The 21,924-nt window shown below is 40.3% G+C and overlaps 1 protein-coding gene, 1 long non-coding RNA gene and 1 pseudogene across 7 annotated transcripts in view; 1 reads left to right on the top strand and 2 right to left on the bottom strand.

Annotated features, from left to right (window-relative positions):
• Window positions 1-21,362, top strand: part of MRE11 (MRE11 double strand break repair nuclease) — an 84,755-nt gene extending 63,393 nt beyond the window's left edge. For 4 of the 6 annotated variants that reach the window (XM_037029756.1, XM_037029753.1, XM_037029754.1 and 1 more), the window contains exons 17-21: window positions 4,186-4,244; window positions 8,285-8,352; window positions 13,803-13,884; window positions 16,875-16,877; window positions 20,641-21,362. In XM_037029756.1, the coding sequence (XP_036885651.1) occupies window positions 4,186-4,244; window positions 8,285-8,352; window positions 13,803-13,884; window positions 16,875-16,877; window positions 20,641-20,694 (266 nt within the window). In that variant the 3' untranslated portion in view covers window positions 20,695-21,362. Of the gene's footprint in view, window positions 1-4,185; window positions 4,245-8,284; window positions 8,353-12,177; window positions 12,181-13,802; window positions 13,885-16,874; window positions 16,878-20,640 lie in introns of all 6 variants that reach the window. The other 2 variants (XM_037029758.1, XM_037029759.1) reach the window with 2 other exon arrangements.
• LOC118975690 (TIP41-like protein) lies at window positions 12,408-13,220 on the bottom strand (annotated as a pseudogene).
• Window positions 15,841-21,463, bottom strand: LOC118975695 (uncharacterized). Its single transcript, XR_005064116.1, has 3 exons — window positions 21,386-21,463; window positions 17,324-17,326; window positions 15,841-15,881 (listed from the first exon to the last, which is right to left on the bottom strand). It is a non-coding gene; the product is annotated as an uncharacterized LOC118975695 (long non-coding RNA).
• Window positions 21,464-21,924: the final 461 nt, after the last annotated feature.

Raw genomic sequence — 21,924 nt, 5'->3', positions numbered from 1 at the left:
AACAGTGTTAATATTTGCCCAGGTCAACAGGTGTCCTCAGGGAAAAGGACTCTGCTTTATGAGCCTCTCCGAGTTCTAGCTTTTCTTCAGTTTTTGGCCTGATAATTTCTTACTATGTGACCAGCTCTTCAGTGCCAATAAGATTTAAAAAAATGTCTAATGTAGTAATTTGGGTTGTTTTCAGCGGAAGTATTTGTCTGAATAATCTAGCCCACACTGAACAGGTACAGAGGTTTCCTTTATTATCCTCATTTAGATCCAATCCGAGACTGCCCCCTTTTGCAGCTAGAACGCGGTCTCACAGGGATTTTGTGAGCCTTTTTTTCACTTTCTAACATCAGCTTCTTTCAGAATCACTATGCTAGTGGGACTTTCAAAGACATTCTTTAATGACTCCTGCTCTGTTATCCACTAATAATGTGGAATAAAGCTTGTTTTGTAGAGAAAATAGGAGACCAATTATAATGCTTTAAAATCAGCATGACTAATAATATTCATTTATAACAAGAGGCTATGTAAGTACACCAACTTAACATGAAACTTAAGATTTCCTGAATTATGTTCCAGGGGAAAATCTTATGCCTTTTGCAGTGGATGGTTGTGGTTAATAATCCAGGCTCTAGGGTCAGACCCGCTGTGGGCAGCCGGCTCTTCACCTGCTGGCTTCGTGTCCTTGCACTGTAAGCACCCAGGGAACTGGGGTTGCATTATTTTGTTCATCATTGTATCCACAGTGCCTGGCACATAGTAGATACTCGTTAAATACTTTAGAATGGCTGAATAAAAATTGCTTAGAGATTGTGTAGCTCAGAGGTTGAGAGCAAGCTTCTGAATTCAGAAAGACCTTGGTTTGAATTCTGACTTGATTTACTAGCGGTGTGTCCCCCAGCAGATTAGTTTAGTTCTGCTTCTGTGAGCTTCCGTGTCCTCATATGTGAGATGGGCGATGATTGCATTGACCTCCTTGGGTTATTTTGAGGATCAATGAGAAGATGCATATGAATACCTGGCACGGTATCTGTTCATATTATGCCCCAGTAACTGTAAACTATTATTATTTTATAAGCTTTAGCTCCCTTAGCTATAAAATTGGCAGTGTAGTACTTCATAGAGTAGTTCTAAGTGTTAAACAAACTTATGCATATACATTGCTGAGTACAGAACTTAGTAGGAATCAAATGATTGCTGCTATTAGCATGAATGGCAGTGTTTATAATAAACTTTTGAAAATGGGTGTTTTATAAATTAGTATAAATTTGTCTTTTATATAATTGATTTGACCTAATGGTTTTGCAGTTTAACTGATCACCTCCAACTTTGGGCCTTGTTTGAAAAAATGAAATTGACTTTTTAATACATGTGTGGAAAATATTTCTATCAGGTTAGATTTGGTGTTACTCTGATAAAATAACAGTGTATTAACTATAGTTACCATAACTTTGAGACAGAAGCAACTTTTAAACTGTAACTGTTCTAGGTCCCTACTATCAATGGAGAAATGAAGAGATAAATAAAGGTCAAATTCTATTGTACTGGGATTGTATTGGGAAAGGTAGATATTATGTTTAAAGCTAGCAGTGGTTGTAAGTAGAAGTTGACAGCCCAGAATTCCCCAGTGAGGTTTGTTTGCAGAGAATGGTGACTCAAGTAAGTAAAAGATACTTCTGAAGCCTCTGCCTTTGTGTTCAATTTACCACTGAGGCTGCCACTGCTGCTAATACCTTTACTACTACCATTACCAGCAACATTCTGTGAGTGCCTACGACTTTTGGACACTTGCCAAAGCAATGAACTACTTTTTAAATTCTTTCAACAAACTTCTGCATGAAGTATTAACGCAATGTTACAAATGAGGAAACTGAGACTCAAACCAGAGAACTGGTCATCATCCATAGCTAGCAAGTCAAAATGACCCTGACTCTAGGACCAGAGTTCTTCACCTCTGTGCTGTATTGCCTTCTTAACAAAGCTCATTTTCTGACGACACCATCTCACAAACTTTTGTTCATCTTTTGTTATTTACTGGGGATAAAAAGAAAGGCTCGAGTTTTCAAGGATCTGAGAGTTTGAGGAGTCAATTAGGTAAATAACTTGAGCCAGAAGTATTCTGTGAAAAGAGTCCTGATGAATTTTTCGGTCAGTTGCCCTCTCCAGCCTCTGAGTGGGCTGTGAGGCCACTGTAGAGGAGGGCAGATAGAAATCTGCTTCTGCCCTTTGTCTCTGAGCCCTGCAGGTAGACATCACACATTGTGAAGAGGGTCTGGAATAGGAAAAATGAACAAATCATACATCTAGGCTAGGTAGAAAGATTCCTGAGTTTTCTGACAGGGAGAATTTTGAATTTTGTGGGATTCCTTGAGCATTTAATTTTTCAAGCTCTCTTTTTTACCTCTTCTTGTCCTGTTTGGTTTAGAGGGTGTCTTGGGGAGACTTTATTTTATATTAGGAAACTGGTAAGACTTAGGAGAAAACAAACCTCTAATCGGCCGTTTGAAATTTATCCTAGGTTTTTTAATACTCTACACTAATTGCAATGTGTGTGGTGGCGGGTAGGGGCATGTGGGTTCCCCATACCACCAAGCCCTTCTCTGGAGACCCTTCTCTGGAGACCAGCTGGGAGTTCTACATTTCAACTTAATTCTGATGCTATGCACCCAGAGAGAGCATCAGATAGGGCTCAGTTCCGCAAGTGTGCCCCTCCACTTCAGATGTCAGTCTGAACCCAGGTTGTTACCCGTGCTTCTCACTGACTGGCTGTAAATCAGAGGTTCCCAACTGCCTTCTTGGGTTTGATTAATTTGCTAAGGCAGCTTACAGAACTCAGGAAACTAGTTGACTTATTAGATTACTTGTGAGGACACTGATCCGCAGCCAGATGAAGAAATAACAGAGAAGGAGCTTGTGTCCTAAGGGAGCTTGGGATCTGGCACGGTGGCACATGGAAGTTCTCTGGTGCCCCACCTGGATGCCCTCCAAATGCCTTCCTTTTGGGTTTTGATAGAGGATTCCTTATATAGACACCCTTCATTAAATCATTGGAATCATTGGCCGTTGGTGGGAAGTGTAACTTCTAGCCCATCTCCCCTCCCGAGAAATCAGGGAATGGAACTGAACTTTCAACCCTCTAGTTATGGTTAGTTTCCCTGGTAACCAGCCAGACTACAACTTTAGACAGAGTCCTGAGGTCACTGAATTAACATGATACCTTTATAGCTCTCATCACTTAGAAAATTCAAAGTGTTTTAGGGGTTCTGCGCCAGAAACAGACAAAACCAAATATACAGGGTGTGAGTACGCTAAACAGTATTCTTGTATTATTAATTTATTAATTATTGTATTTATTATTATTAACCTACTTTTGTCCACCCCTGTATGTTTCTTATTATAAAATCATAATATCAAAGTTTAGGGCCTGGAAAAAATAGTTGATTAAGCTTCCTGTTTCTAACCAAGTTTATAAAGTTAAAAAAGTAATGGTTCAGAGTAAAGTTTTATGATGAAATAAACGATACTGCATACTGTTTTCTAGAATTCCCCTCTAGACTGTTTCTTAAGCACTGAGTATGGTTAAGTAGAAGGGAGAGTAAGAGAGCTCTTACTGGAACCGTAGCTCCTACCACAGCCACAGGGAAAGGTACTGCCAACTCTAAGAGAAGGGAGATACTAGGTGAGATACTAAGGGATCAGATTTTATCCTTCAGGGAGTTTTCTATAAATATTTTTAGTGTAGGTGCCCTGATTAGTGTGGCTCAGTTGGTTGGGCATCATCCTGCAAAATGAAAGGTTGTGGGTTCAATTCCCAGTCAGGGAATAAATGAGAGGCACTGATCCATGTTTCTCTCCCACATGATATTTCTCTCCCTCTCTTTCTTCCTATACCATACTAAGAATAAATTTAAAAAATCGTATATGTATGTATGTGTGTGTGTATATGTATTTAGTGTAGGTGTCTTTTTGAACACAGCTTGTTACCATATTTGAATAAGCCAAGATATATGAAACTGGAAGCTAGACATTGATTTATTTGAATATATCTCTCAGATTTTAAAAGGTATAAATGGCTTTATAATTAGTCATCAAGGGATTTTGCAGGTAGGACTTAGAAAATTTTTAGCTAAAGAAATATGCAAATTTTTCTATGTTATTTTAAGAACAACAATGGATATCTCATCTTTTTCATTATAGCCTTTAAATCTACAAGACAGCAGCCCTCGCGAAATGTTGCTACTAAGAATTATTCAGAGGTAAGAAAAATAGATGTGTTTTAATAATTAATGTATTCTGAATGATAAATTGTTTATTCTTTGATTGACAGTAGGTAAAAGAAGTGTGGATTGTTAAGGCTGGAGAGAACTTAGACAGGACTTCTAGGATTTTTTTGTTTTATTTCTCCCTTTTAAAAAATAATAGGTCACATGATTAGAAATCCATAAATGTGTGTGTATGGTAATGTTTTAAAGGATAACAGTACTAAACCAAAAGGGTCCATGCATGGAATATTAATAGAGAAGGTGAGAATTTAGTCCATATAAAGGTCCGGCTTCCCTTTGCTGTGTATATTCTCATACCTCTGGCTTGTGTCTTAATGGCTGAAACTAGACTCAAGAAACTAAAAGGTTAGAGTCTAAGGACCTCTGTGTTCAGCTCTAGATATAACACAGGCCTCTGCTGTTCCATGGTATTTCAAACAGAGTCCAGTGCGGGCTTGACTCTCCTGTTACCTCACTTTCAGAATCCATGTATCTTAACTCTCAAACCAGTACTCTTCCCTCTGTATCAGGGTTTCTCCCCAGCAGCACTGTTGACATTTTGGACCAGATAAGTCTTTGTTTTGAGGGGCTGTCCTGTGCACTGGAGGATGTTGAGCAACATCTCGACCTCTACCCGCTGGATGCCAGCAGTATCCCCCTAATTCTGACAGGAATGTTTCCAGACATTTCTGAATGTTTCTGGGATAGGAATCATTGTTCTGCATCATACCGCCTCAGCAGCTTTTTGTCAAAATTTATTCTTCTTGATCTCTTGAGTATATGACATAGTTGATTGCCATAATTTGCAGAAAACAACTTCTCTGTCCGTATTGTAATCCTGTTCTTTTATCTCTCTTCATCTTTCTTTGTTTCCTCTTATATTATTCACTTATATCTGGGTGTACTAGTGCTAACTTTTATCCTAGGCTTTATTTCATTATTTTTAATTAATTATTGCCTGCTAATCCTTCAAGATTATATCTGAAAACAAAATTCTCATCTGTTTGTAAGGTATCTTCCTTTCTAGATTTTTCTATTATCAGGGAAGAATAGGAGTTTAAAAAAAAAAACAAGTGATGCCCAACTAGCTTTTTTTTCCCTTTTTTAAAAAATATATTTTACTGATTATGCCATTGTACTTGTCCCATTTTCCCCCCATGTATTCCCCTCCCCCCTGCACCCACCCTCCCACCTGCATCCCTTCCCACTTAGTTCATGTCCATGAGTTGTACATATAAGTTCTTTGGCTTCTCCATTTCCTATACTATTCCTAACCTCCCCCTGTCTATTTTGTGCCCACCATCTATGCTTCTTATTCCCTGTACCTTTTCTCCCATTCTTCCCCCACCCCTCTCCACTGATGACCCTCTATGTGATCTTCATTCTGTGATTCTGTTCCTGTTCTAGTTGTTTGCTTACTTTGCTTTTGTTTTTGTAGGTTAATAACTGTGAGTTTGTTGTCATTTTATTGTTCATAGTTTTTTATCCTTTTTTTTAAAATTTAATTTTATTTTTTATCCTCTTTTTCTTAGATAAGTCCCTTTAACATTTCATATAATAAGGGCTAGGTGATGCTGACCTCCTTTAACTTGACCTAATCTGCGAAGTACTTAATCTGCCCTTCCATTCTAAATGATAGCTTTTCTGGGGATAGAGCAGTCTTGGATGTAGGTCCTTGCCTTTCATGACTTGGAATACTTCTTTGCCTTCTTTGCCAGCCCCTTCTTGCCTGTAAGGTTTCTTTTGAGAAAGTAGCTGATGGTCTATGGGCATTCCTTTGTAGATAACTCTCTCCTTTTGTCTTGCTGCTTTTAAGATTCTGTCATTATCTTTCGTCATGGGTAATGTAATTATGTTTCTTGGTGTGTGCCTCCTTGGGTCCCACTTCTTTGGGACTCTCTGGGCTTCCTAGAAGTCTGTTTCTTTTGCCAGATTAGGGAAGTTCTCCTTCATTATTTTTTAAAATAATTTTCCATTTCTTGATCTTCCTCTTCTCCTACTGATACCCCTATGATTTGGATGTTGGAACATTTATCACCTAAGCCTCTCCTCTTTTTTTTATATTCTTGTTTACTTCATTCTGTTGTGGTTGAATGTTTATTTCTTCCTTCTGGTCCAAACCATTCATTTGAGTCTCTTTTTCCTTCCCTTCACTGTTGGTTCCCTTATATTTTTCTTTATTTTACTTTACGTAGCTTTTACTTTTTCCTCTATTTTGCAATGATACTCAACCATTTCTGTGAGCAGCCTGATTACCAGTGTTTTGAACTCTGCATCTGGTAGGTTGGCTATCTCTTCATTGCTTAGTTGTATTTTTTCTGGAGCTTTGATGTATTCTTTCATTTGGGCCATATTTTTTTTTTGTCTTGGCATGCCTGTTATGTAGTAAAGGGCAGAACCTTAGGTATTCGCCAGGGTGGGGCAGCCCACGTGGCTACATTGTGCTGCTCTATGTGGGAGAGGGATCAGAGAGGGAACAATGCTGCTTGCTCAGCTCTAGGCTGGCTTTCAGTCACTTCTGCTACCCACAAACAAACTGGGCCTTCTGGTGCTGATTCCGGGGTGAGTGGGTTTGTATGCACTGTAGGTCCTTGAGGGTCTCTCTAACCAACTCTTCTGTGAGACTGGGAGTTTCTCCTGCCTTTGCAACCCCCACAGGTGTTTTCAGTCAGAGGTTTTGTGGCTTTATTTCCCAGAGCTGGAACCCTGGGCTGTGCAGTCTGTCTCGCTCCCCAGTTGTTCCTTCAGGCTTATCTGCACAAAAATGTGAAACTGCCTGCTCCACCAGCCGCTGCTTCGCCTGCCCAGATCCTCTAGCCAGCACCTTGCTGGTAGTCCTCTCCACCTCAGCTGCCGTCTCTGTCCCTTCTACTGGTCTGGATGAATGCTTCTACTTTAACTCCTTGATTGTTGGAGTTCCATACAGTTTGATTTTCTGGCAGTTCTGGCTGTTTTTTGTTTCTAAATTTGTTGTCTTTCTTTTGGTTGTGTGAGGAGGCACAGTGAATCCACCTTACACCTCCATCTTGGCTGGAAGTCCTTTTTTCCATTTTTTGATTGGGGTTACACAGTGGTAGATTAGGTGGGTATCAAATGCATTTGATTCCTTCAAGGCACATAAGGCAATCTTCTGATAGTTTTGTGGACAGAATGCAGAAATATTGACTAGATTCATAGCCACTTGGACAACTGTGTTTAATGACTTTTGATTAATAAATAGTTCAGTGTCACCCTGGAGGGGGAGATCTTAGGTGCTACCTTTTCAGTATTTTGCCCCTGTCTTTGTTTTGCATGAAGTCATAGCAAATGTGTGTATTAAGTGTTAAGATAACACAAAATGTAGATGAATGGGTAGCATTTTGGATGTTTGAATCAGTAATCACAAGTATCTTTACTGATGCTTAAAACCAACAAATGTTATTTAATAGGGATAAATGTAACAGAAAAAAAGATACCTGGTACTTTCTACCCAGTCTTATACCTCATTTAAAATTTGAGGTGGGCCCTGGCTAGTGTAGTTCAGTGGATTAAGCGTGGGCCTGCGAACCAGATGATCGTGGTTCAATTCCCAGTCAGGGCACATGCCTGGGTTGCAGGCCAGTTCCTGGCAGGGGAAGCATGAGAGACAGCCGTACATTGATATTTCTCTCCCTCTCTCCTTCCTTTCCCCTCTAAAGATAAATTTTAAAAAAATTTAGATGGAACACTGATGATGAAACTCCTCATTAGAACCCAAGAAAATCACAGGGCACTATCTGCACATGGCCCCGTGTGAGTCATTCACCAGGCAAACTGCAGATTCCTTCAGGTACCCAGGCTGCTCTGGTGACCAGGAGGGAAGTGAACCCACGCATGTTGTGTAGAGTACTGTTTGTGAATTGAGGCCAGGCTGAGCTCTGGTTCTAATAGTTGCTGATTATGTGATTCCTGCCTCCTTTATTGTGATCTTTTGGTATATTTAGGAAAGCTTGAGACTCGGTTGTCTAATTCACTTTTATTTAGAGCTATTTGCTGCTTTGTTTTTTCCTGCTTAGGTGATTGAGGTGGATGACTCTGATGTGGAAGAAGACATTTTTCCTACCACTTCAAAAACAGGTCAAAGGTAGGTGCAGTGATTTCTTGGGAAAAAAATCTGAAAAATTCAAAATTATACAGAATTTTACTTGTACATATTTCTATGCCATAGATATATAACAGATTTATTTACAACTAGCCAAGTATGTAAAGAAGGGAAGAATAGACCAAGGACTACGTCACAGAGTTGATGTAACATTTTGATTGAAAATTTACATAGCCTGTAATTTTTTCTTATCTTTATTACGCACTGATTTTCCTGACGGAGTATTAAATTTTCTCCAATTAACAGAAAGTAGTTTTGTATTTTGTTAAAACAATGCTTTACCCTGGCTGGTGTAGCTCAGTGGATTGAGCATGGGCCTGTAAAGCAAAGGGTCGCTGGTTCGATTCTTAATCAGGGCACATGCCTGGGTTGCAGGCCAGGTCCCCAGTGGGGAGCACATGAAAGGCAACCACACATTGATGTTTCTCTCCCACTCTCTGTCCTTCCCTTTCCCTCTATCTAAAAATAAATAAATAAAATATTAAAAAATAAAACAGTGCTTTGATTTCTCGATTTCAACTTATACCATTATATTTCTGTGGACTGAGTCACACAGGGTGCTTTGGTGAACACAGAAGAGGATCATGTCGACTTTCTCTGCCTTCTCAGAGCACCTGCAAGCTTTCATGTCCTTTGGAATTTTGCCTTTTACTGTAAAACTTGACTTGGTTCAGTATTACTGTTTTCTTCTGTGTTAACATTTCAGGTGAATACAGCTTAACTATAAAGCTCAGTTAATGAAAGTTTTTACTTAAGAAAATAATCAATAGCTGTTTTTTTTATACTTATGTTCTCTGTGAGCGTTATGTTAGGTCTGATGGGGGACATAATGTTTTAATAAGCTTACTGCTTTCAGGCAACATAAATCATAGTGGAAAAGAGATGAACACATCTCAATCCATTAAGGGATGATTGAGTCCGTACATAACTATGTGTGGCACTTTTTTAAAATACAAACTAGGTTGGAGTACATATAGGCTCTCAGAAAAAGAAGCAAGAAATGTGGGCTCTTGTTGAAGAAAGAACGAGTAAAATGTACCTGAGGTATTAAAGATAGGAATTACTTGGATTAGGGGGATGGAGAAAGAGAGCCGAGAGTAATGGCAGGAGCAGGAGTTTTAAAATGGGGGTGATTGAGGGAAAAGCTCTACTTTAGTGTCACTCAAACTTTTATGATCTAAACTTTCATTACTTATGTATAAAAATTAAGTTTGATTTAAATTAATTAAAATGACTTAAATTTAATTTACCAATTAAATGCTGAAGAATGATGTTTTGTTGGGTAGCATTGAGGCTGAGACAGCCAAAAATTATTGTAATATTTACGATTTTTCACCTACTCCATTCCTTGGAACAAATTTTCATTCCATAGATGTGAGAATATGGTTTATGTGAATTGAGAGTCTGTGTTGGAAAAACTGTTAAGTATAGTTGCACACCCACTTTTTATTCAGTTAAATCTTATTCTGGAAGCTGGAGATAAAAATACAAAAGAAATGTCTCCTTTCTTCCAGCATTGTGCACTTTAGTGGTATGCTGTTCACAGAGACCTAATAACCCATCAAGATAAATGAAATCTAAGGGAAGTGCCAGTGTCTTCTCAGGATAGGTCATTGAAGGTTTTATGGAGAAGGTAGTTGAGGTTTGAGCTGATGATCAACAGATGCTTGGAGGAAATCATCGGGGTGCAGCAGCGAGGTAATGTCAGAGGCCACAAGCATCTACTTTGAAAGGGCGATCAGGCAAGGCCTCTGCAGAGGTCACATTTACGTTGAAATTTTCCAGTGATAGAATTTAGCCTTGCAGATTCTTCCATTGTAGTGGGAATAAGAGGATCCTTTCAGATTTGACAGAGCTGGTGGAGAATAAGCACCCTCTCCTCAAAGCAGCAAGGGTGAGAAGACCCAGCTCCATCTGGCAGAGTAGAAGAGGAGAGATTGAGGGGATTCTATTAACCCTTGCAGTGGGAAGAGCTAACGTTTTTTGGCCTACTGTTTATGGTCCAGGCACAGCCTCAGGCCAGGTTAACATGTTATCTTACGCTTATAGCACTGCTACACCTGACTTACTGGCTGAACATCTCGAGAGGAATTCTAATTTATGGCTTCAAATTATTTCTGAACAAAAGTGGAGAAAACTTACACTCCTGGCTCTCAATTTGATATCCACCATTCCCTTACCTTTGAGCCACATGAGGCTGATCAAATCAAACACTGTTTGATATCCCAGACAAAAGCTAATTTCTTCAGCCCCGCAGTCGAAACTGAATTAGGGTTCTTGCTATGATCAAATGAGTCAGCGTTTGTCATAGGTACCTGGCTTGATTCTGGGCCCCATTGGTTATTCTAGGGAGAGATCAGAAAGCAGAGTCAGGTCTCAATGGGTGCTTCTTTCCATAACCCTCGCCTTTCCCAAAACCCCCAACGACAACGCATTAACCTGTGACCTGAGCACTCTGGCTTTATGCTTTTGATGATCTTTTCCTTCCTGGAAAAAAGTCAATAACTAACCATTTCCTGCTTAGGTCAAGTACAGAGAGATGGAGGCTCCTGAGGTGGATCGGTTGATAAATTTATTGATCCTCTACCTCTGAATCTGTGTTGCTCAACAGACCCTCCTGTCCTTTACTTTTGTGCATAAGAACTTGTGGGTGTTTCTCTTTCCTTCTGACCAAGACCTCTTGATTCTCAACCTATTTGCCCAGACAAGACCTTCAGATATACTTGTTTCACTATAATAACATCCCAAAGCATCCCAAAGTTGGCTAAGAATGCACACTATTTTCATTTAAAATAGAAGTCAGCAAACTTTCTTAAAGGGCCAAATGGTAAATATTTTAGGCTTTGCAGACCAAGAGGTAAAATCTAGGACATTGTGAAGGTACTTACATAACCATTTAAAATGTAACCATTTCAAAATGTGAACATTCTTAGCTCACAGGCAATTAAATACAGGCAGGCTGGATTTGGCCCACTAGCCACAGTTTGCTGGTCCTGGGGTCAAGATGACTTAAATTTTATATTAATAAAAAGACAGCTCTGGCTGGCATTGCTCTGTGGATTGAGTGCCGGCCTTCAAACCAAAGGGTCACTGGTTCAATTCCCAGTCAAGGCACACACCTGGATTGGGGGCCAGGTCCATGTTTGGGGGCATGCAAGAGGAAACCAGTCAATGTTTCTCCCGCACATCAGTGTTTCTCTCCCTCTCTCCCTCCCTTCCTTTCTCTCTAAAAAGTAAATAAAATCTTAAAAAAAAAGACAGGAATATGAGTTCTACTACCACAAGTTAAGCTTCATAAGGGTAAGAATCATGATTTTTTTCATTCGGTGTTCCCTAGGACCTACCATAGTACTTGGCTAGGAGCAAGCATTCAGTAAATATTTTCTTTTGGATTTGGATTGAACGTGAAAAACAGGCAACTCTAGAAAGTGAGGAGCCTTCCCTAAGTTCCTTTTATGTGTTACAGCAGTCGTCCCCCACCTGTTTGACACCAGGGACCAGTTTTGTGGAAGATAATTTTTCCATGGACTGGGGCAGGGGCAGGCATGATGATTTCAGGATGATTCAAGTGCATTACACTTATTATGCACTTTATTTTTATTATGTTGTAATATATAATGAAATAATTATACAACTTATCATAATGTAGAATCAGTGGGAGGCCTGAGCTTGTTTTCCTATAACTAGACGGTCCGATCTGGGGTGACGGGAGACAGCAACTCTGGAAGTATGTCGTGTGTGTCCAGTCTACTCCGTAATCTCGTCTTGGTTGCTGTCACTGCAGAAAACCCTACTTCACAAAGACAGGATGTTGGAAATGAATGCAGGTTTTTCAGTGCTTTTCTGGCAGTCTTAGGATATTCTGCCTTGATTCTATTATTTTATTTATTTATTTATTTATTTTGCCTGCGACAGTCTTCTCATTTTTTTCTTTTAAGGTTACTGAAAATCTGCACATAGACAAGGCAATTAATTCTCATAATAAAAATACCGCCATCCACATGGTCAAGGTCTCCATCAGATTCCACAGTGAGCATGTCATGTGTCACATTCTGTTCCACAGGGCCATTTTCTTGTGAGTGTGGGATTATGATCAATTCTTTCTGGAAATACTAGCTTCTCACAAACTGCCTCCTTGAGCAGTAAATACTGTGCCACTTCACTGTGCGAAGGAAGGCGGGACATGGGTTAAATGAACAATTTTGCTCTCATGATGTATATTCTCATGACATCATGAGAATGTAGGTCATGTTGGCCTCATGGCCATGTCATTCACTCTGATAAGCACTCCATCAATTCTCAAACAAACTGCAGCAACAGGATAAAGCTGGAGGTGTTACTCTCATTTTCACACTTAGACTCGAAACTTCATGATTACAAAATTTATCCACAAACAGGAGAACTTCTTCAAAAAACTTAAGCTGTTCTCTGGCTTTCAGTTTCTCTGTATCTATATGATCTGTTGTTGGTACAACCTTTAACTTGAATGATTTCCCAAGTTCTCTTATAGTCTGTTGTATAGGTGCAATGGTACAGTTCAATAACCTTGGGTGTTCACCCTCCGTCCTGCTTTCCTCACATTCTTCCACACAGTTTCCTTTGAGCATTCCTTGGTAGCTGTTTACACACCTTAAAGCATCTGTAGCACTGAACTTGATCCCAAAGCCAGAACAGTGCTGGATCCTTAGAATGTTGCTTCCAAACACCATTTCAGGGAGGGATGGTATACGCAGTTCATCAGCTACCTTCTCCATGCCCACGGACTTCATGAGGTGGATCTTGGTAGCTTTCAGCTTCCAGGGCCGGAAGGAGAAGTCAGAGTGGCTGCTCTGGACGCCACGGATCATCATGGCCAAGGCGGGGCCCACGTGGACTGCTGAGGACAGGCTGCAGGGGCAGCGGCAGCAGACACCAGTTGATGCTGCCTTGCTGCAGCCCTGGCTCCACTTTCATCCTGTCACCTCCGGCCGTGTGGCCCCATCCACAGGGTTGGGGATGCCTGTGTTATAGACACGTAACTGAGATTTGAATGAAACAGTATTTCAGTGTTGCCACCGTTTGCAGGAGTGGGGATGGTGGTAGGCACTATAATGATAAGTAAGCGTCTGTGTAGTGCTTCATGTGTCAGACACTGATCTAAGTGTTTAAGTATATTAACATTTAATCTTGAAAAATTATTATCCTCATTTTACAGTTCAGAAAATGGAGACACAGAGGGGCAGTAACTTGCCTAAAGCCACATAGCTAGTAAATGCAATGTTGGAATTCAGACCCTGGCCTCAGAGTCTATTTCCTCATCATTAAGTTTTTACTGTCTCTCATGTAGATTGCAGGGAATGTGATAACATTTTTGTTTGTGGCTACTACTAGAGTGAAAAACTTTGCCGAGTTCTCTGGTTCATTTTCTTTGTTTTCCCTTGTTTTTGCTTCAGGTGGTCAAACACATCATCATTTTCAAGCAACCCCATGTCACAGAGCCAAACAAATAAAGGGGTCAATTTTGAATCAGATGAGGTAATAAAGTAATAATGTTATATCTTAACTTTTAACTGCTTATTAAATGTAAATAAGGACTGCTAAACTACTTGCTGGAAATTTTTTAAAAGTTTGAATTGATAACATTTCTTGAAGTATAGCTAGTAGTTGAGTCAATAAGTACTATCTGTTGAGTGCCCATCGGTATAAATACCTCAGATTTGTAAAAGGCCTGCAGATTAATTTTTTTATCACCTTAAACTACAGCTTTATTTTTTTCCTTTTAGTATATTTCATTGATTATGCCATTACAGTTGTCCCATTCTCCCCCTTCCTTCCCCTCCACCCTGCACACCCCCTCCCTCACCATTCCCCGCCCTTTAGTTTATGTCCATGTGTCACAAGTTCTTTAGATTCTATATTTCCTCCACTATTCTTGCCCTCCCCCCTATCTATTTTCTACCTACCATCTATGCTACTTATTCTCTGTACCTTCTTCCCACCTCTCCTCTTCCCACTCCCCTGTTGCTAACCCTCCATGTGATCTCCATTTCTATGGTTCTGCTCCTGATCTAGCTGTTCCCTTAGTTTGCTTTTGTTTTTGGTGTGGTTGTTAATAACTGTGAGTTTGCTGTCCTTTCACTGTTCATATTTTTATCTTCTTTTTCTTAGATAAGTCCCTTTAGCATTTCATATAATAAGGGCTTGGTGATGATGAACTCCTTCAACTTGACCTTATCTGAGAAGCACTTTATCTGTCCTTCCATTCTAAATGAAAGCTTTGCTGGATAAAGCAATCTTGGCTGTAGGTCTTTGGATTTCATGACTTGGAATACTTCTTTCCAGCCCCTTCTTGCCTGTAAGGTCTCTTTTGAGAAATCTGCTGACAGTCTGATGGGTACTCCTTTGTAGGTGACTGTCCCCTTATCTCTTGCTGCTTCTAGGATTCTCTCCTTCATTTTAGTCTTGGCTAATGTAATTATGATGTGCCTTGGTGTGTTCCTTCTTGGGTCCAACTTCTTTGGCACTCTCTGAGCTTCCTGGATTTCCTTTGCCACACTGGGGAAGTTCTCCTTTATTATTTGTTCAAATATGTTTTCCACTCATGGCTGTTTCTTTCCCCCTTCTGGTACCCCTATAATTTGGATGTTGGAGAGTTTAAAGATGTCCTGGAGGTTCCTAAGCCTCTCCTCATTTTTTTGAATTCTCATTTCTTCATTCCTTTCTGGTGGGATGTTTTGTTCTTCCTTCTGGTCCATTCCATTGATTTGAGTCCCAGTTTCCTTTCCATTGCTATTGGATTCCTGGACATCTCCCTTCATTTCAATTAGTTTAGCCTTCATATGTTCCTCTAATTTGTGACTATAATCCACCAGTTCTGTGAGCATCCTGGTAAACAGTGTCTTGAATTGTGCTTCTGAGAGACTGGCAATTTCTCGGTCGCTGAGAGTTATGGGCTCTGGGACTTTGAGTTCTTCTTGCGCCATCTTTTGGGCTGTTTGTGCCTGTTCCGTAGCAGGATCGGAGCCCTAAGGTGTTCACTAGCACAGGGCAACTCAGTTGCTGGGTTGTGACGCTGTATGTGGGGGCGGGGTCAAAGAGGGACTATGGCGTCCTGTCTGCTGCCTGCCACCTTGGCCCTCACCAGTGCCGCAGCTGCCACCGTCACCGGGCCCACTCGTTTTGTCCCACTGCACGCGAGTGTGCTACCACCGTCAGCCCTCGCCCCCTGGGGCCACCGTGGTCTGTCTCACTGTGCGTGAATGTGCGACTGTGGTCAGTCTGCCCCGCACCCCAACTGGTTCCGGGCTGCCTGTGCGCCTGGGTCAGGGGACTTGTCCTGCCCGACCCTGCTCCGCTGCTGGCTCCGCCCCTCTTACCGTCCCTGTTGAACGGTCAGATGTAGTCGGACTTCCATATAATTCAATTTTCTGTCCTTTGGTTGTGTCTTTGTTTCTCCAAACCCTTGTTGTATTCAAACTTGGTTGTGGGAGAAGGCACAGTGTTTCCACCTATGCCTCCATCTTGGCGGAAGTCTGAGTTGTTCTTCTTGAGCCATAATGTTTTGGTCTGTTCACACCTGTTATGTATGAGGGGCGGAGCCTTAGGTGTTCACCAGGGCGGAGCAACCCAGTGGCTGGGTTGTGATGCTGTACATGGGGGCAGGGTCAGAGAGGGGCAATGACTCTTGTTCCACGCTCTCTCTTGGATTTTGGTCCCCTCTGCTGCTTCCCACAAGCAAACCAGGCCCCCCTGGTGCCGGTTCCCGAGTGCATGGGCCTGTGCACCCTCCAGGACCCTGTGGGTCTCTCCAGCAAACTCTCTGTGAGCTTTTCCCGGCACCTTGACCTCAAAAGTTTTTCCAGTTGGTGCTTTTAGGCTTTAATTCCTGTCACTGGGGTCCTAGCCTGCATAGTCTGTCACACTGCTTGCTCCTTCGCCTGGTTTATCTGAGTGTGCATGTGTGATTGGGGTCAGCCAGCCGCCTTGTGCCCCCACTGGGTCTGCCCGTTGCCACCCCACACCTGGGATCTGCAAACTGTGGCCTGCATGCCTGGGTCGGTCTGGCCACTTTTTCCTGTACAACTCCTCTCCTCCAGCTGCTGACTCTGACCCTCTTACTGGTCTGGCTGAATGGTTTGTTGTTGTCGGACTTCTGTACAGTTCAATTTTCTGTGTTTTGGTCGCGTTTTTGTTACTAAAACTTTGTTGTCATTAAACTTGGTTGTGTGGGGAGGCACAGTGTTTCCACCTACGTGTCCATCTTGGCTGGGAGTCCAGATTTAAAAAATATTATATTCATTCAATTCTAATTCAGTTAACAAGAAGATCAGAATCCTATTTTTGGCTTCTTTCATTGATATTTGGAGAAATGATGGTGATATCTTAAGAGCTTTTAATGTTACTTTAAAGGTATTTTTAAAAAACCCACTATATGCTGCACACATTTCATGTATAAGATAGTACATGATGGTGATTTTCTTGTCACAAACGTGTTCAGATATTGACTGAAATATGCCATGGGGCAGGATGTCTAAAATGAACTCCAGTCCATTGTGGTTATCTGGACTAGACAACTATAAAATCTCTTCGAACCTAGAAGGGAAGGAATGGGAAGAGGTAGAATCAGGCCTTGCCCCCGGCCCTTATTCATTTGTTTTAGCTAAACTGAATTAAAGCTACATGACTGAAGGATACTGGCCTTTCCCTTTCCTCCATGGCTGCCATTTGAGTGGTCTTTGCTAATTTTTGTTGAATTGTTCGAAGGTGTTTCTCTTAAGCCTATTACCTCTTTCATTTATTTATTTTTATTTAAAAAATTTTAAATTATGGTAAAATCATTTAACATAAAGCTTTACCATCTTAGCCATTTTTAAGAGTACAGTTCACTAATGTTAAGTATATTCACACTGCTGTGCAACAGACCTCCAGGGCTTTTTCATCTTCCAAAACTGAAAATGTCTGCCCATTGAACAACTCCCTGCTTCCTCCTTCCCAACGGCCCCCGGCAGCTAGCCTTCTTCGTTCTGTCTCTGAATGGACTGCTTAATGTACCTTATATGAGTGGGATCATACAGCGATTGTCTTTTTTGGCTTCTTGGAGCATATTGTCCTCCAGGTTTGCTCCTGTTGTAGCGTGTGACTCACCCCTTTTATTTCGAGCTTCAGCAGCTGCTTTCATGTTCCATGTATCCCAGCTGTGGTTTAAAAACTGTTTGAGGAGAAGACTCACCAAATTCAGGCTGCAGAGAAAAATGACAGCTTGAACTCCATCAGTTAAATACTAACATGTTGCCTCCAGGAGGGAAGTGAGAGGTGGTTGACTGGTTTGTTAATTTCAAAGCATCTAGAAGTACTTGTGTTTATATATTACAGTTTAAAAGTCTATATAGGTCATGTTAATGGCAAAGAATGACTGTAAGCAAATAACTCCATTAAACTTCAGTTTGAATTTATCTCTGGTTTATTAACAAGTTCTACCTTTGGTAGCAGAAAAGTAATCAACAAATGAAAGTGAATTTTTATTTTTCAAGGCATCTATTTTTCACCAGAGATAGCTCGTTTAGCAAACATTTGAATATGTTAATACCATCAACAAAGCCTAACATCAAATAATTATTCCTTTTTATTAATATCTTAAAAAAATAAATAAAATTTGTGAAAATTATACTCTTTCTTTCAAATATTTAGTTGTAGAATAATAAGAATTAACTTAATGTTATCCTCATCAAATTATGTAATTTGATGTGAGGTTCATTAATTTTCTCTCTTTTTAATTAAGTTCTTGGTTAACCTCTGATATTCTCTTTTTAATATGTAAATAATATATTTTAAATTATCTTTAATACAATGGTATATGTCAATTACATCTCAACATAACTAGAAAATTCGTATTTTACATTTTCTTTTTTTAATGTATTTTATTGACTATAGGTGTGTTTGTTAATAATTGTAAGTTTGCTGTCCTTTCACTATTCATGTTTTTCATCTTCTTTTTCTTAGATAAGTCCCTTTAACATTTCATATAATAAGGGCTTGGTGATGATGAACTCCTTGAACTTGACCTTATCTGAGAAGCACTTTATCTGTCCTTCCATTCTAAATGAAAGCTTTGCTGGATAAAGCAATCTTGGCTGTAGGTCTTTGGATTTCATGACTTGGAATACTTCTTTCCAGCCCCTTCTTGCCTGTAAGGTCTCTTTTGAGAAATCTGCTGACAGTCTGATGGGTACTCCTTTGTAAGTGACTGTCCCCTTATCTCTTGCTGCTTCTAGGATTCTCTCCTTCATTTTAGTCTTGGCTAATGTAATGATGATGTGCCTTGGTGTGTTCCTTCTTGGGTCCAGCTTCTTTGGGACTCTCTGAGCTTCCTGGATTTCCTGGAAGTCTATTTCCTTTGCCACACTGGGGAAGTTCTCCTTTATTATTTGTTCAAATAAGTGTTCCACTCATGGCTGTTTCTTTCCCCCTTCTGGTACCCCTATAATTTGGATGTTGGAGAGTTTAAAGATGTCCTGGAGGTTCCTAAGCCTCTCCTCATTTTTTTGAATTCTTGTTTCATCATTCTTTTCTTGTTTGGTCATTTTTTCCTTCCTTCTGGTCCATTCCATTGATTTGAGTCTCAGTTTCCTTTCCATGGCTATTGGATTCCTGGACATCTCCCTTCATTTCAATTAGTTTGGCCTTCATATGTTCCTCTAATTTGTGACTATAATCCACCAGTTCTGTGGGCATCCTGATAAACAGTGTCTTGAACTGTGTTTCTGAGAGACTGGCAATTTCTCGGTCGCTGAGAGTTATGGGCTCTGGGGCTTTGAGTTCTTCTTGTGCCATCTTTTGGGCTGTTCGTGCCTGTTCCGTAGCAGGATCAGAGCTCTAGGTGTTCACCAGAGCAGGGCAACTCAGTTGCTGGGTTGTGAGACTGTATGTGGGGGCGGGATCAAAGAGGAGCAATGGTGGTCTCGTCTGCTGCCTCCTGCCGCTGTTGCCGCAGCTGCCACTGTCACCGGGGCCTGCACGTTTTGTCCCACTGCACGCAAATGTGCCACCATGGTCAGCCCTCCACCACTGGGTTTGGCCGCTGGGGCCTGCGCGGTCTGTCTCACTGTGGGCAAATGTGTGACTGCGGTCCGTCTGCCCCGCACCGTGACTGGGTCTGCGCTGCCTATGTGCCTGGGTCGGGGGAACCTTTCCTGCCCGACCTTGCTCTGCTGCTGCCTCTGCCCCTCTTACCGGTCTGGGTTTAAAGGTTCGTTGTTGTCGGACTTCTGAATAGTTCAATTTTCTGTTCTTTGGCTGTGTCTTTGTTTACTAAACCTTTGTTGTATTCAAACTTGCTTGTGGGAGAAGGCACAGTGTTTCCACCTATGCCTCCATCTTGGCAGAAGTCCACTTCTGATATTATCTCTTTTTACAAATCATAAATCTGCAGCCCAGCAGCATTATTTCACTCTTTGGAAGTGAAATACTCCTATTTCTTTTTTATGAAATATTTCAAAGGTTGCTTTGCTGTGTTCTTTTCTTGCATCAGTCCTAGAGTAGCTCTTTAATTGTAACACTAAATGTGTAGTAAGTAAGACAAATTACAGCTATTTCTGAGTTAGATGATGTGGCTTCATTATCTTTTTGGCTGAGCTTTCAGAGCATCAGATACTATAATAATATGTAAATGAAAAATACCTGTTCAGAAACCAAATAGAAATGACTTGAAGAGCATTTATTTTTCTAGTTAGTCCACACCTTATTTGTCTTTATTAAGGTCAATAGCTGAGAGAACTATATATAGTCAGTATTGAAGGTATATATATGCACATATACTAGGATAAATTTTTATTTTAATACTTGCTAAGAATTTAATCAAGACTTATTTTATCAGCCCTGGCTGGTGTAGCTCAGTGGAGTGAGCGTGTGCCTGTGAACCAGACAATTGCGGTTCAATCGCCAGTCAGGGCACATGCCTGGTTTGCAGGCCAGTTCCCAGCAGGGGACCCAGGAGAGGCAACCATACATTGATGTTTCTCTCCCTTTCTCCTTCCCTTTTCCTCTAAAGATAAATAAATAAAATCTTTTTAAAAAACACTTATTTTATCAGTGAAATAGCTAGTATCGAAGCGGGGAAGAGAAAAAATAATTGACAAACTAGTCATATTTATAAAGGAAATGGAAAAATGAAAGTCCACCCCATGCGATAGGAAAAAATTACTCTTACTGGTATTGTTTTGCCCATAAGAACTTCTGTTTTGTCTCAGTGAAGCGTGGAGCAGTCACTAAAATAACATTTGTATGTCGTTTCAGGATGACGATGATCCTTTCATGAACATTAGTTCTTTAAGAAGAAACAGAAGATAATTATTTAATGGCTCTTTGTAGTTTTCAAGATTCAGGAAAAATCGAAACTTTGCAGGTTAAGAGTTTATAGTAGAAGATTTTTAAAGTATTGCTGTTACCTGAAGAATTTGAAAGAGACTTACTTAACAGAGAGATAATGTATGAGAATCTCTCTTCCTGAGCACCATGTCCTGAAGATGGCCACATTACCTGGGGACTTCTGAGTTCAAGGACATATAGCCTGGCCTTGGTCTTTCTCATTTTTATATCTGGTTGTTAACATTACATGGTGATGCTCTATAAAATGTAGACTGTTACTTTCCTGACCTTTATTAGTGTATATCTTAGAGAGAGCTTTGCTTAAATATTAATCTTGAATAATGATTAAAATAAATGTGCCATTATACATTTCTGCTTCACAATCAAAGACTATGTCAGTTTTTTAATGTTACATTTAGCCACAGTTGAGAAATAGAGCTTATAAAACTTAAGCTCTTTAATCTTTAGAAATTTCTAAAGATTCTCTATTTGCTGAAGGTAAAACCATCCATGTGAAACTGTGCCTAATCTCACTGTTTGTTACTGAGTATGTGTTCTCCTTCATTTAATGGTTGTGATAGTGTTAGCCATGGAGACTGAGATGATTAAGATGTACATTATACATTGAGTAATTAGACATGTTTGTATAAGAAAATAGAACAATCAGAATTACTGACTTTTAAATTTTTATTTGTAAAAGATTATGTTCCAGTGAGTGGTGGTAAGTTTCTCCATTATTCTCCATTCTTCATTTTTCTGTCTGTATCTCTCTCATGTGTTTCTAGGAGGAAAAGAAAGTCTTAAAAGGCCCCTAAGAGTATTCCTTCTTTTCACCTGGGAGGCAGCTATATTTAAAGACTGCGTGTGGAAAGTATAGGTCTTGAAAGTACAATAGTCTGATATTTCCTCATGTGCAGAAACACATACTTGACTGGGTAGTATTCATGTTAATTGATATAGTCATACCTGGAATGTGTCAAATTATGAAAGAACATTTGCATAGTGGCGGCCTTTATATTATACCTTTTAAATGACCTAAGTCAAGAATTGTGATGTAACATTCTAATGAGTTTCTTTAAAAATATTTTCTGTACCTAACTTGAGCATGAGGATTATTTTAGGAGGCAGCATTAACTCAGTGGAAGGCACTGTCCTGTGAAATATTCTCAGGCACTTCTGCCCACCTTTACCACTCCCAGTGTATGAGTGAAG

The sequence above is a fragment of the Sturnira hondurensis genome, unplaced genomic scaffold, assembly GCF_014824575.4.
Source record: "Sturnira hondurensis isolate 20B ecotype Veracruz unplaced genomic scaffold, ASM1482457v3 Scaffold0020489, whole genome shotgun sequence".
Classification (NCBI taxonomy): domain Eukaryota; kingdom Metazoa; phylum Chordata; class Mammalia; order Chiroptera; family Phyllostomidae; genus Sturnira; species Sturnira hondurensis.
Note: the sequence above shows the minus strand (reverse complement) of the source record. Positions and strands in the feature narration are given on the sequence as shown.